Raw genomic sequence first — 15,955 nt, forward strand, 5'->3', positions numbered from 1 at the left:
AACATTATGAGGTCACCTGAATAATCTGCTGGACGGAGTCGGAAGCAAATACTGATGCGGTTGAGAGCACCGGACTTAGATATCGATGTTATTTAATTATTTCACTTCTCTCTTTTGTGTTTTGATAATGTCTCCTCTTCCAGTTGCGCTGCTGATAGGCGGAGCCCATATGTAATACATCGCAGTCAACGGCAATTAGCGAAGAGTCAATGCAATGTTAACAGCTGTAAAGATTCCAAATCATGGACTAAATTAGTTGAGAAAATTAAGTCTTCATCCCGACGGTTAACGGTGACCCATATATTAATTTGCAGCTAGTATTGGCAAAGTAAAATAGATAGTTAAGAAACTTCTGGTCACATTAAAATGGGCTTACTAGTATTTACAAATTTTGATAGTTAAGAAAATTAAATACTTTTTGTTAAAATAATGCTTTAAGCATTTTTAGAAGAAAGAATAGTATTTCATTTTATTTTAATTATTACGAGTAGTGAAAAAATTTTATCTCCTGATCTTTTGAAAAATTTGTTTAGTAAAAATTATAATATTAGCCAGATGTTAAAATTTTGCAAATATCAGATTTCAAAATTATATTGACTAAACATAGTTATACTAAACTATATGAAATATTATTCCTCATTTTCTGAAAGTTAGTAAACTGAAATATTTTTACACTGAAAATTATATGATAAAGAGAATGATAAAGACAACATCACACATAGATTATTGTTCTAAACTCAATTTTTTGAAGGCTTTGACGTCTCTTCATTACAATTGCATATATATTGTCCGTAATTTTGTATGATGGTCACAAATTTCTAATCTCTGCGTGTTGGCGTGTGTAGTGCTTATCATATATAGATTATTGTTATAAACTCAAATTGTTTTGAAGCTTTGACGTCTCTTCATTATAATTGCGCATAGATTGTTCGTGATTTTGTGTGATGGCCATAAATTACTGCTATATATCTAGCTTGTCATATTCGGATTTAAAATCCAGGATTAAATTCTAGGCCAAATTTGCGGTGTCACAAATCAATTCATAATATTAGAAGGGTTCGCCTAAGTTACATTCAATGTAACTTACGGCCAGCATGTAAAACTTCATCTAACCCCCCATACTCTATGTTATTTATACTTTATGCGTAAGTATTATAAAATTTTTGGATTGTAAAATTTCATTTAGCCCCTTATGCTCAATTTTATTTTATTGAAATCTTAGAGTTCAAATTCACCCCCTATAATTTTAAATTTTCAAAATAACCTCCATTGAATTAAAAAAACATAATTATTATCAAATGAATTATAATTATAACTATTATTCTATTATAATCATAAATATAATTATATTTTTTAAATAGATTATTATTGTTATTATCAATAACAAGAATAAAAAGTGTTATAATTAATTAATCTATTAACAATAATTAATAATAAATTTTCGTTAAATTGTTAATACTAATAATAATTAAGGATAATTATTATTAATAATTAATTTTTTTACTAATAATAACAATAAAAATAATTAAAATATAAAATAATAATTATGATAAAAATTAATGAATGATTTTATAGCAATTGGTTATAATTTAACTCATTCGGATTTTGATTCTAAGACAAAGCAAATACATAAATGGTAATAAAGCTCATTTTAATTACGATTCCTGTAGTTCAAGCAAATAAATTATTCAATTTCTTCATAAGTATTATGAATTTTATAGTGCATTCACTAAATAGGAATCAAATTTAGTTGGAAACATAATGAATTACAATCAGAATAGGTAAAATTAAAATAAGGAATTAGAATCAGAATAGTTTATTTACTTGAACTGTAGAAATCGTAATTAGAATGAGCTGTATTACCATTTATTTGTTTATTTTGTCTTAGAATGAAAATCATAATGAGTTAAATTATAACGTTGCTATAAAATTATTAATTAATTTTTATCACAATTATTATTTTATATTTTAATTATTGTTATTGTTATTATTATTCAAAAATTAATTATTAATAATAATTATCGTTAATTATTATTAGTATTAAAAATTTAACGAAAATTTATTGTTAATTATTGTTAATTAATTATAATACTTTTTATTCTTGTTATTAATAATAAAAATAATAATCTATTTAAAGAATATAATTATAATTATAATTATAATAAAATAATAGTTATTAAGTAAATGGAGGTCATTTTGGAAATTTAAAATTATAAGGGGTGAATTCGTACTTTAGAGTTTCAATAAAATAAAATTGTGTGTATAAGATTAAACGAAATTTTATAATTCAAAAAGCTTTATAATATTTACAAATAAATTATAAATAATATAGAATATAGGGGGCTTAATGAAATTTTACATGCTGGCCGTAAGTTGCATTCCGGTGAACCCGTTATTTTCAATATATATATAAATATATAAAACAAGCGGTCGCTTTAATTCCGTTTATTATAGAGAAGGGAGGCTCTAAGTTACAATAATTGCCATTTATTACCGTCTTATTGAGAAAAGCGTGTTGTCAAATTTCCCGTGAAAAACGGTGGCCCACGTAAACAAGCGAACAAAGACAGTCAACATTTCCAATTTAATAATTTATAGATCCCTGTAAGACTGTCATTAAAATAGTAATATACGTGTTAAAAAAAAATTCTTATTATAATCGTTTGTCATTATTTTCGCACAGGATTTCCGAAAAGATAATGTGAAGCCGTGAATCAATGGACGCAAACATGAAATCGATGCCCGGGTGGGTGGGTGTATCTAACATGAACTCGTCGTCTCTATAGAAAACCAATCCTGAGGCTACAGGAGTCATCTATTGTTTGCTCTTTTCATATTTTAATTATTTTACGGCAAATAATGATAAACAAAGGGTGCCAACATCTTTTTCTTTCATTTAGACTGTTATAATTTTGTAAATATGTAATTAGTAGTGCCTGTCATTTCAAAATTTCAACTTAAATAATGTTGCATTTATCAAGTCGATGGTGATATAAATATATTTAATTTAATTCACTTGAAACTAAAGGTGGTATTTTGTGTAATTGTGTCGCATTCATGTAGTGTCAAATTTAATTAAACACATACCCGATACGTTTAATAATTGTGTCAAAAAATTCAAACACAAACATAATCTTCTTAATAAATAAGTGACACGACACGACACAATTATACGATTAAGACATTATTACTTGATTAACAACCCAATTACCAATGGAAATACTATCATAATTCAACTTGAAAGAATAAAAATAAGGATAATATGTGTATGATAATAAAGTGATAAACAACAAGCTAATTTAAACTAATCCAAGATATAAAAACTTAAGTACACATGCTAACAATCATAAAATTAAACCTTTGCAACACAATAATTAATTCTAAATTAAATATGATAAAACTTGACAAATTAATATTCGTGTCATAAATTAATAATCGTGTCAAAATGGTCTATCACAGATATGACCAGTTAGTTATCATATCATCTAGTGTTGGCACATTTATTAATTGTGACAGTAAACATAAATATGAAAAAATCATATCATATTTGTGCCATGTAATCGTGTCGTGCCACCTCTACTTGAAAGTTTAAGATATGAATGCAATAAATAAAATTTTAAGATATCAATCATACTCATGTGTAGTTGCTCTCAAACAATAATAATAAGAAATAGATAAGAAATACTATAACAAAAGAAAATAAAAACAAGTTTCGAGTGTACCTAAATGTTTATTTTGATAAGTTGTTAAATATTTTAATAAATAAAAACATAATATTAAATTAAATGCAATAAATAAAATTATATTAATTTAGTAAGTTATTTAATCTTAAACAAAATAATTTTAGTATAGTTAGTCTGTAAGATAAAATTTATTAATTAAAATTTGTTAACATGAAGATTGATTATAACGTTTTATAATAAATACATTTGTAGAGTAGTGATAGAGTTGGCTCTCTCTCATACCTTAGTACGAGCATAGTTGCGCACCATAAGATTATCCTACATTTATAATAGTAAAATAATATAAAAGAAATTATATTATAGAAAATTCTAAATTTTAAACAAGATTATTTTAATACCATTAATTTATCAAATAAATTTTAGTATAAATTGTGATTGCGCCAACTTTCTGCTTTATCTGTCTAAAGTTATAACAGCCCAATAATTTTGACTCTTGATGCAACTTTGAGTAGTGATATTTGATCCTTGAATTTCTTTCACTAACCCTTACTTTTCAATTAGCCTCACTTATTTTTACAATTACCCTCGTTAAACAATTAAAAAAATAAAAACTAAGTATAAATGTATAATTCTAGAAACCCTAGCCACTTTCCTCCACCAAAGCCACCACCTCAAGCCGTCAAACCACTAGCTTTAGATGTCGATTGACCCTAGCTACTAGCAAATTTCCCAGCAACTGCAAACTAATACCCCTCATCTATTTGAATTGATTTTAACGAGGTTGATATAATCGTATCAAAATCAAAATGATGTCAAATGAAAAAAGGCAAAGAAGAATTTTACTATAAGAATCAAGAAATTATAACTTAATTGGAATGAATAGCAAATAATGAAAATAGGCTAGCAATAAAAAGGCTGAGATTGAAATGAATGAAAAAAATGGTGGCTTAAAGTCATGACAATGGTAATTGAAGGTGGCTAGGATTTCCAGGATTATTTTTATTTTTTAATTAAATTTTTATCTTTAATAAGGATAATTGTAGAAATAAGTAGATGTAATTAAATACTGGGGGCTGGTGAGAAAAATTCGGGAGGTCAAGTATCACCACTTTACAATTTTTGTGCTTTATAGTTTGCCCCAATTATGTCAGTCATTTATCTTAATTATTCAACAACCCTCTAATGTCTATCTATATTCAGTAAAATCTCCGTAACTTAATAATGTTAAGACCATACAAAAATCTATTAATTTAGAAAGATATTAATTAATGGATAAATTAATAATTTATTAATTTTTAAAGTGTATATAAAATTTAATGAACATTAATGTAATCGACTAAAAATTAATTGTATTTAATCATTCTAATCAATGAAATGAACTAATCCACTAAATATAGATTATATTAACAAAAGAAAAATTCAAAATCCTTGCAATTTTAGAATTCAACCTCAAAGTTTCTATAGGTAAGTAAAATTAGAAATGAGATCCAACTACAATTAAATTTTAAGGAAAAAAAAAAGGTAACAATAAAGCCATATTTTATTTAATAAAATATCATAATAATTATATTTGTAAACTTTTTTTTAAAAATATCTTATTAATTTATTAAAATTATTAATTTAACCTATCAACGCAAGTAGAGATGGTTAAAATTTATTATATAATAAAGGTTATTAATTTATTGGGTATTAATTTATAGATATCATACTATCCGTGAAAATTCTCAAACAGAAACCTCTCTATTTTATAAAGTAGAGACACATCGTTTACAACACTGTAATTGAATTTTTATTTTTAGGTCCCTTTACAACGCTAAAATCCTTTTATAACGATGTAACTTCTCTTTATAGCATTGTACGTAAAATAAGTATTTGTACTGGAGAATGGATGAAAAAAAAAATTTTGTCATGACCTTTCAATAAAAGTACGTTTATGATTAATTTTGCACGCCTCATAATAAGTTCAGTCCTCACTATTATGCTTATTGATCAAATTTCATACGTCTTTATTCAAACCCAAGTGTTTTTTTTTTTTTGGGGCATATCTAATAACACGAGAGAATCAAAGAAAATTTAACATTTCTAAATTCTAGAGAAAACAAGAGAAATTATTTTTATACAAATACAACGCTAATGATGGTACTTTAGAAAACAGAAAGAAATTGCTTGTTTTAGGAGAGAGCCGAATTTGATAAATGGAGGAAGCACGTAACTTTTTACCATCCTCTGAATGTTTGAGCTGCTTGATTTGCGGATGAAAGAATTGGTTCATCAATCACGCTTGTGCAGGTTCAATTTCTTGGTTCCATACACATACAACGAAGCATAGAAGCTTACTGCACCAAGAATCAAGAACAAAGCATAGCAAAAGCATGCATTATAGCACATGAAAATGAAAAGAGGCCCTAAATTCCCTTTCTTAATTCTGTACTGGAAATAGATGCCGTAGGCAAATATAAAAATAGCAGTTGATCCCCCTCGGAACACAGATCTGCAACCATAGACAGATAAAATTTAAGTGCATCTATTCTATAGAAAAGGGGGTAATGTTATGATTTTTGAGAACATTACCTCCACCAAATATTGAAATCTTCGCAGGACAGCTGATAAGAAGTAGAAACTGTTGCAATCACCGTAGTCATTATGATGTTGCAAACGAAGAATCTAAACACAGTGAAATGTGCACCGCAGACTTTCAGAAACAAAAAGCTTGCATAGATTTCATCCATATCTCCGAGGAGGAAAAGGAAAGGCAAGAGGCCCCCAAGGAGCATTTGAGCAGGTGTGCTGATTAACCAAGACTGCCACCAAGGGATCACCATTTGAGTTGTTCTTGTGGCACAATATTTCCCAGGTTCATAATTGGGATGTCCCCTTGTACCTCCTAGAATTGTGAAAAAACAATTTCCAAGTCCCCAAGCAACAAAAGGCCCGAGTGGAGTGGCGCTTTCAGGTATATCAGCAAACCATGCAGCCGAATTAACAACCGCAAGTGTTAGGAACACTGGGACCGTGTAGAGAACAGCAGTCTGCATAATACATTCTCTCTGCAAGAATCATAATTCACCAAATGATTAAAAGGCCATGAGCTGATGGAGAAAAGAAGAAATATGATACAAGAGAAGTGGAACTCTTACCCTGCCAAATGTGGTATATGTACCATTAAATTGAGTGGCTAAGTAGCCAGGAAAGCAAGATGAGATACAGTAAAGTATCAAAACAAATATATCCTGACACAGTTGGCTAAGATCGCAGGCATAGAAAACACCTAGGCTTGCAAAAAAAGGGAGAAGGATTATCCTGCATAAAACATGCTTTTTATGTTTAGGAGGAGTGAGAATTAGAGGTTGCTAATTGCCTTCTCAGGATCAGCAACTGACTTATTTAAGTGGAAAGGAGGTAGAAAATTTTATATTAACTATAAAATAGTAACTTTGTTGAGGTTACTAGCGTGCAGCAAAATAAGCACCAGATTTAGGAATCGAAACAATTACATTAAAAGCTGCTGAGCTCCAATGGCCAAAATGGCACCAAGTAAGGATGAATACGGAGGGCGCCAGCACTCATCGCCATGTACCTTATACCGAATGCCATTTTCTGTTAATGTGATAACTCGGGGAGGATACCTGCAGGTGATGAATATTAAGGTGAAGAAATGATTAAGACCTTCATGATCCTATGATTAGTTAATAATCAGGGTAATACCTGTCGAAATAGTTCTGAAGATATGGATCAATTGCCACAATCAGCAACATAAGCCAAATGCAAAACATGGCTCCCCAAAATATCATTGACTCTTTGTCTTCTGAATCTCTCATGATTGCAGTTTCATTCTGGTGGACAGAATTTGTGGGGTTGCTTTTAACTTTCCAGTTGACGGAATAGGTAAAATTCACACTGATTTCAGCATCTTCAGTGATATCTACCGCCGATTTAATATCCGGCAGAGCATATATGCCTACAACTTTGTTCTCATAGTAGTAGGGATAGAAGTTAATGTGCTTGACAAGATAATATCTTGTCCTTGAATCGACAGTGAGGCTCTTTTCTTTTACAATCCCCACAACTCCCCGCAAGAGAATATTGTTGTAGTACATATGGTAGTCGACTTCGTTGCTAATAGCATCCCTAAACTTTCTGACTTCATGTGTTTTCAGGTTTTTCTCACAAAGGATCTTGCCTACGGTTTCCACTTTGAACCTCAGCTCATATTTTGTTTTAGTGATGCAATCACCTTTTACAATTTCTTCCGTGGACTTCATCCTGTTGAGTATTGGATCTATACACAATGGAAGCAAATATTAGTCATAACTTGATTGATAAAATTCTTAATACATTATCACAGTCATGTAATTAAGATCGTGATCGAGGACACTACAGTTGCACTAATACTAGAGATCGAATAAAAATCTAAACATGTACCTCCAGCGGGGCAGAATGGTAAATCAAAGTAGGACTTGGCCCCACTGCAAGAAGAAAAAGCAGAGCAATATCTGTTATCATTTGGTTGAAGTAATTCACAATGTCCGCTGCTGATCATTGCATTTCCAAGCATGAAAAAACAAACAAACACACAAGAATAAACTTCTTGAGTGTTCTGTTTGTTTTTTTTGATACTTGCTTTTCTCAGGAGCCAAACACAATAATGAAGCACCAGTAAACTCATATTTTTAAAGCGAAGTATGACTTTATAGATCTTCTACGAGTTAAAAAAACATCTAAAACAGAATTCTTAACCTTCTGTATAATATCCGAGAAAATGCAAGAAATGATTAAGAATCAGATCGTCAGGACTCAAAATACAACTGAAAATAAGAACTCAAGTAAAACAGTTTTTCGCATTTTTTAGATATCATTTCCTTTTTACTTCTCTTCCAATTTCTCATTGATACAAAACCAGATGATCATCTATTAATCACTGAGTTAGGTTTTCTAATGTCCTAACGCAAAATTAACAGAGTACACACAAACTCTTTGAGATGTTACTTTTCTTTTCTTTTCCTCCATTTTCTCATCAACCAAACACCACATTTCGTACAGAATTACTTGTCATGAAAAGTGATAACAAGCCAAAAGAACAAAATAATCATGTAATTACTTCTCCTGATCTCCTAATCACAATATTAAACAACAAAATGCAAGCAAAATGGATTGCTGAAGAGATCAGAGTAACATAAACACTTGAGATAGCAAACAAACAACGCAGAACTATCAGATTTCATTTTCTTTTCTGTTATTTTCTCAGCAACCAATCAGAAGATCTAAGACCACGTTTAGTATCGGGTAAACAAATTCATGCAAAATCAAATCAAATAATAGTTAAACAGTTAGAAGTTAAAAGGAGCAATCGGTAATATAACGCGAGTACTACCAGCCATCGGCACGCTGAAAAACTTTGCTAGCGAAGAAAGGAATGAGATCTCCTTCTTTTAGCTGATGAGGCTCGAGAACTTGTGACGTCAGCTCCGGCTTCAGATTTTTCGTCGAAATCAGCAGAGGAAGCAGGGCAGCTATCAGTATCAAGACAATCAAGCTTGTTCTTCGATTCATTATCGCCATTGTTGTACGGACACTCGAGCGGGGAGAGGGTTTCGAATAAAATGAAATGGAGGGAAATTTTGTTAGCGTTAGGTTGAGGTTTTTATAGCCAGCTTCAGACTTTGTTACGAAGATATTTTCAATCTCATGGTAAATCTCGACCATTAAAACCTTTTGAGATGTTCATCATGATTGTAATCTGATGAATTAACGTTGTGACTTTCTGTTGGTACGTATGAATACATGACAAACTAATTGAATCTGTTCAGCGAGGCGGATAGTCCGTCCGTTAGGAAGCGGTTATCGTTATGGAGAACTGATAATTTACCCTGGCGGTGACTTTGTAGAGCTCAAGGCGGATATTATTGGGCCACGTAGGTGTAACGGTTGTTATGCATGCTTATTGCCTATTTTGGAATCGTTCGTTAAACAAGTTTTAACGAACGTCATTTGAGCAATTGATCCAAATCATGCACAGCGCGGTTAAAAGAATATGCATGACTCATTGTCAATGGAAAGTTCCCCTCTTCACAAAGTTTTTGTTAGAATATGTCCCTGCAACAGGCTTCCTTGATACAAAGACTAGGATGATAATCATGTTCCTGTAGAAAACAGAAACAAATTGCTTGTTTTAATCAGAGCAGAGTTTAATTTGCATACAGAGATTCAGGGCTTGTTTGGGATTGTTAAAGAGTCAAAAACTGAACCATCAAATGCGTTCATTCCAATTTTCAAGTAACTAGCTATACATTCCAATCGACCTTTACAAATTGACACAGACTAAGTGTTTACACAGACAACTGAAATCTCCATAAAAGTAACCAAAAACATGGGCTAATTCTCACTGTATCAGACAAGTAACAGTGGAATCATCAGTTGCGCTTGGAAGACAAAAACGATAATAGGCTTTAGACGCAAATAATGAAGCATAGAAGCCAACTGCTCCAAGAGCCACAAATAAAATACAGCATGAGCATGCATTATAGACCAAAAAGTAGAACAGATTCGGAAAAGAAATCACTTCGTTAACTCTGCAGTAGAAATAGATGCCGTACGCAAACATGAAAATAGCAGTTGATCCCCCTCTTAAAACAGATCTGCATAAATTCAAGCCCATCAATTATCAATCATGATGTAAGGGAAAAGGGTACAATGATAAAATATCCATGAATTGATTATGCTAAGAACTATACCTCCACCACCAGTAGACATGCTTCCCACGCAGTTGATAAGCTGTAAAACCCGCTCCCGTCAATATAGTCATTATAATGACCTTAAAGAAGGATAAGAACATTGTCCTATAGACGCCACAAAGTGTCAGCAAAAAGAAGATTGCGTAAATTTCATCGGTATTTCCGAAGATTACAATGAAAGGAAAGAGGCCCCCAAGAAACATCTGAGCTTTCGTGGTCGTGAACTTAGATCGCCACAGGGGGGTCGGAGGTCTTTGAGATTGTAATTGGAGGCCATATGCTATCTCAATAATCTTAGGCAAAGAAAGGGCAGCCAAAAGTCGAGATACACAGAAAAATATTGCTGTAGTCCAGAAATTAGCAGACTCAGAAGCAAACTTAGCCACCTGGTTGACTAGCAGAACCATTATGAACATCTGCACTGTTGAGATATAATTAGTAATCTAGTAAATTGAGCAAGAAGTTTGAAGGGTTATTTGGTTTGTTTTTCAACGTGAAGTAAATGGTAGAATTGATGTTTGCAATGTGGCTTTGGAAATGTAAAGCATGATTAATGTAATCTCTAGAGTTGTCTATAATGCATATAAATATAGAACTCTGGTTGTATGAAAAGTAAGAAGACAGAAACGAAAAAAATGAATTAAGCAATAAAGTTTCAGAAATTTCCAACAAAATACTCTGTTCTTAAATAAAAATTTTTCTGCACTTCCGCTTGCACCCAACAAATTTGGTATCAGAGCTTTTCCAAAACACCCTCAAAATGACATCAAATACCCTACCTACATTATTTTCATATGCTCCCAGTCAAGTTCCAATATTTGAAGGGGTACATTATGAATATTGGAGTAATCAAATGGAAACCTTTTTCCTCTCTCAAAATTTATGGGATGTTGTTGAAGATGGATATGCTGAACCACCAGAATCTGCAAGTTCTTCAGATTGGACTCCAGCACATCAACAGCAGTACAAAGAAAACATACAGAGAAATGCCACGGCACTTCGATATATCCAACAAGGTGTTAGTAAGTCAATTTTCCCCAGAATATTTGGTGTCAAAAAGGCCAAAAATGCTTGGGAAATCTTAAAACAAGAATTTCAAGGTTTCGAAAAGGCAGTCACCATCAAGTTACAGACTTTGTGGAAAGAGTTCGATAATTTATCAATGAAAGACAGTGATGGAGTTCAGGATTTTTGCAGTAGAGTTACTGAGATTGTGAACCAGATTAAAGGTTGCGGGGACTCCATTGAAGACAAGAAGGTGAATGAAAAGGTGCTGAGATGTCTTCCTTCAAAGTTTGATCATGTAGCAGCAGCCATTGAAGAATCAAGGGATTTGTCCAAGATGACTTTTTCAGATTTGTCAGGATCATTACGGTCTCATGAGCAAAGAATCAATCGACCTTCAAGTCAGCCTACAGAGCAAGCTTTTCAGTCAAAGATTAATAATTCAGATCAGAATAAAAGCAACAAGAAAGACCAGAAGAATGGAGGCTCGTCTCAAAGAAACGGACAGCGTGGCAAAGGGAAAAGAGAACAGAACGACAACCGCAACAAGTGGAAAAATGACAGAGGGAATTCACAGCAAAATTCAGATTCTCAGTGCATCATTTGTAATCGGTCTAATCATGAATCAAAAGATTGTCGTTATAAATGCACAAGGTGTCGCATTCCTAACCATTCTCAAAGGGATTGCTGGTATCAAAATAAGAAAGGAAAAAATGAGGCAAATTTTACAAAAGAAGGTGATGGAGATTACTTGTTTTATTCAAGTAAAGGTGCTGAACGTGAATCATATAATTTGTGGTACTTGGATAGCGGCTGCAGCAACCACATGACTGGAGAACGTGACATTTTCATCAGCCTTGACCAAAGTTTTAATTCGCAAGTGAAGCTTGGAGATGGAAAAATGCAGAAAGCTGTGGGAAAAGGCACTATTGCTGTCCATACAAAGGGAGGTAACAAAAAGCTTATTTCTGACGTTCTTTATGTTCCAAATTTAACTCAAAACCTCTTGAGTGTGGGGCAGCTAATTCAAAAGGGTTTTTCAATTTATTTTGATGATGAGAAATGCAAAATTATTGATAAAACTAATAATCACACAGTGGCCGTTGTTGAAATGTCAAAGAACAAAGTTTTTCCTCTTGTTATGCCACTTGATGAGAATGTTGCTCTCAAAACTGAAAATTCAGATTTGTCAAATTTATGGCATCTCAGATATGGCCATTTAAACTATAAAGGGTTGAATTTGCTCAAGCAAAAGAACATGGTGATTGGCTTACCTGATGTTGGAAGATATGAAAAAGTTTGCGAGGGCTGTATATATGGAAAAATGCATAGACTTCCATTTCCTAAAAATTCATGGAGAGCCAAAGCTCCGTTGGAATTGGTGCATGCTGATATTTGTGGTCCTACAAGGACTCTCTCTCTCAATAACAGGAGATATTTCATTCTTTTGGTTGATGACTATACAAGGATGATGTGGATTTATTTTTTGAATGAAAAATCATAAGCTTTCTCAACTTTTCTTCAGTTTAAAGCTCTTGCAGAAAGGCAAAGTGGATGCAAAATGAAGACCTTGAGAACTGATCGTAGTGGTGAATTTATCTACACTCCATTCATGAATTATTGCAGGGATAATGGAATTCAAAGACAACTTACTGTCAGCCGAAGTCCACAACAAAACGGAGTCGCAGAACGGAAGAACCGTACCATTGTAGAGATGGCAAGAAGCATGTTAAAAGGCAAAGGCATTCCTAACAACTTATGGGCAGAAGCATGTCATACAACTGTGTACATCCTCAACAGGTCTCCTACAAAAGCTGTTAGAGACAAAACTCCATTTGAAGCTTGGCACAACCGAAAGCCAACTGTTGATCACTTGAAGATTTTTGGGAGTATTGCTTATGCTCTTATTCCAGCTCAAAACAGGGAGAAGTTTGATGAAAAAGGTGAAAAATATTTGTTTATTGGCTATAGTGATGAGTCTAAAGGGTATCGGTTGTTGAATCCTACAACAAATAAGCTTGTTATCTCAAGAGATGTTGTATTTGATGAGGCATCAGCTTGGCAGTGGGAAAAAGATCAATCTCAAGCATCTAGCTTTTTTGAAGCTCCTGTATCTCCACCAAATTCTTCACAGCAAAATAATTTGGAACCAAATTCTCCAAATTCAGCAGCAGAAAGTTCTTCGGATGATGAAAGCCCTCCAAGGAAGATAAAGTCAATGAGAGAAATTTATGAGTCATGTGAACTTGCTTTATTTTCTTGTGAGCCTCAAGACTTTGAGGAGGCCTCAAGAAATGAAGATTGGATCAAAGCAATGAACGAGGAAATGGCCACCATTGTGAAAAATAAAACTTGGGAGATGGTTAATTTGCCAAATGGAAAAGAAACAATTGGGCTGAAATGGATCTTCAAAATCAAGTACAATGAAGATGGTTCAGTTCAAAAATATAAGGCGCGGCTCGTTGCCAAAGGATACTCTCAGCTGCCTGGAGTTGATTTTACAGAAACATTTGCTCCCGTAGCTCGAATGGAGACTATTCGAACTGTTCTTGCATTGGCAGCCCAAATGGAATTAAATGTGTTTCAGCTAGATGTAAAATCGGCATTTCTAAATGGTGAAATTGAAGAAGAGGTTTATGTTGAGCAGCCTAAAGGATATGAAGTGAAAGGTGAAGAAAACAAAGTTTATCGACTCCGAAAAGCCTTGTATGGCTTGAAGCAAGCCCCTCGAGCATGGAATAGCAGAATTGATAGATATTTCGTTAAAAATGGATTTGACAGAAGCTCAAGTGAACCTTCTCTTTATGTCAAAAAGGAAGGTACTGATTTCCTTATTGTTTGCCTTTATGTTGATGATCTAATTTATTGTGGCACTAATCTGAAAATGGTGGAAGAGTTTAAAAAAAGCATGCTAGATGAATTTGAGATGACTGACTTGGGCTTAATGAAGTATTTTCTTGGCATTCAAGTGAAGCAAGCCAGAGGAAAAATCTTCTTTTGTCAAGAAAAATACGTAGAAGATTTGTTGAAGAAATTCCACATGTTCAAATGCAAACCAGCACCTACTCCTATGGGTTTGAATGAAAAATTGAAACATGATGAAAAAGAAGAAAAGGCTGACGCAAGAATCTATAGAAGCTTGGTTGGTTCGTTGATTTATCTAACCAACTCAAGACCTGACATTTTGCACTCAGTTAGTGTTCTTTCTAGATTTATGAATGATCCAAGGAAGTCCCATTATATTGCAGCAAAGAGAATCTTAAGGTATCTTCAAGGAACGAAAAAGCAGGGGATCATGTATGAAAAAGAAGACAATTGCAAGCTTGTTGGTTTTACTGACAGTGACTGGGCTGGTTCCTTTGATGACAGAAAAAGCACATCAGGTTATTTATTTTGTCTTGGTACAAATGTGATTTCATGGAGCTCAAGGAAGCAGAAGTCAGTAGCTTTATCCTCAGCCGAGGCAGAGTACATTGCAGCAACTGAATCAGCTTGTGAAGCCGTTTGGCTTAGAAGAATTCTCAAGGATTTGCAGTTCAATCAAGATGCTGCAACAACAATTTATTGTGACAACATGTCAGCCATTGCTCTAACAAAGAACCCTGTATTTCATGCTAAATCTAAGCACATTGAGCTGCGTTATCACCACATCCGTGACTTAGTAAGCAAAGGAGAAGTTAATATGGAGTTTATCAGCACTAATGAGCAGCCAGCAGATTTTCTGACCAAAGCAATCATCATTGAGAAGTTTGAAAAATTCAAGAAGCAATTGAAGATTACTAATTAAGAGGGGGTGTTGAGATATAATTAGTAATCTAGTAAATTGAGCAAGAAGTTTGAAGGGTTATTTGGTTTGTTTTTCAACGTGAAGTAAATGGTAGAATTGATGTTTGCAATGTGGCTTTGGAAATGTAAAGCATGATTAATGTAATCTCTAGAGTTGTCTATAATGCATATAAATATAGAACTCTGGTTGTATGAAAAGTAAGAAGACAGAAACGAAAAAAATGAATTAAGCAATAAAGTTTCAGAAATTTCCAACAAAATACTTTGTTCTTAAATAAAAATTTTTCTGCACTTCCGCTTGCACCCAACATGCACACAGTATAAAATGTACTTCTTCTGCAAGAAAACCATTCACCAGATGATCAAAAGACATGAGCTATTACTGTATTATCTGAAGGGAAAAGCAAGAAAATTACTTCACAAGAGATATGTCTTACCCAGCTATATATGTTTTTTTCTCGATCCGAGCCATAAGATGAATCAATGTACCCATAATACGAACATATCAAGCAGTATACAAGCGCAAGTGTAGTTATGGGGCCAAGATTGCATGGATAACGAACATCATGAATTTCCAAAGGCCATATGAAGAGGAAACCGAGACCTGCCCTGCATTGGTATATATTAAGGCAAAAATATAATTAGGAACTATACACATTTCATACTAACTTCGCATTAAGATCAAAATGTGAAATTTCTATCAGGGAAGTTATTGATGAAAAAAATTAAGTCAGTGTATGTACCAATATA

At 33.0% G+C, this 15,955-nt stretch overlaps 3 protein-coding genes across 5 annotated transcripts in view; all 3 read right to left on the reverse strand.

The window, feature by feature from the left end:
• Positions 1 to 15,955, reverse strand: part of LOC107175322 (putative UPF0481 protein At3g02645) — a 114,647-nt gene that overhangs the window by 43,392 nt on the left and 55,300 nt on the right. The window contains exon 1 of one of the 3 annotated variants that reach the window (XR_008055797.1): positions 17 to 134. The exons of 1 other annotated variant lie outside the window; for it this stretch is intronic. The gene's annotated coding sequence lies outside the window, so the exon portion shown is untranslated. Of the gene's footprint in view, positions 1 to 16; positions 135 to 15,955 lie in introns of those variants that run through there. One more of the 3 variants, XM_052443610.1, reaches the window with a different exon arrangement.
• Positions 5,955 to 9,242, reverse strand: LOC107177513 (transmembrane 9 superfamily member 5-like). Its single transcript, XM_052443799.1, has 7 exons — positions 9,055 to 9,242; positions 8,106 to 8,149; positions 7,389 to 7,962; positions 7,178 to 7,309; positions 6,821 to 6,983; positions 6,255 to 6,730; positions 5,955 to 6,174 (listed from the first exon to the last, which is right to left on the reverse strand). Exons 1-7 carry the CDS (start codon positions 9,240 to 9,242, stop codon positions 5,955 to 5,957), a joined length of 1,797 nt encoding a protein of 598 aa, XP_052299759.1.
• Positions 9,923 to 10,821, reverse strand: LOC127903126 (transmembrane 9 superfamily member 2-like). The gene is made up of 2 exons (XM_052443800.1): positions 10,415 to 10,821; positions 9,923 to 10,318 (listed from the first exon to the last, which is right to left on the reverse strand). Exons 1-2 carry the CDS (start codon positions 10,819 to 10,821, stop codon positions 10,063 to 10,065), a joined length of 663 nt encoding a protein of 220 aa, XP_052299760.1. The 3' UTR covers positions 9,923 to 10,062.

Source organism: Citrus sinensis, chromosome 6 (genome assembly GCF_022201045.2).
Source record: "Citrus sinensis cultivar Valencia sweet orange chromosome 6, DVS_A1.0, whole genome shotgun sequence".
NCBI lineage: Eukaryota > Viridiplantae > Streptophyta > Magnoliopsida > Sapindales > Rutaceae > Citrus > Citrus sinensis.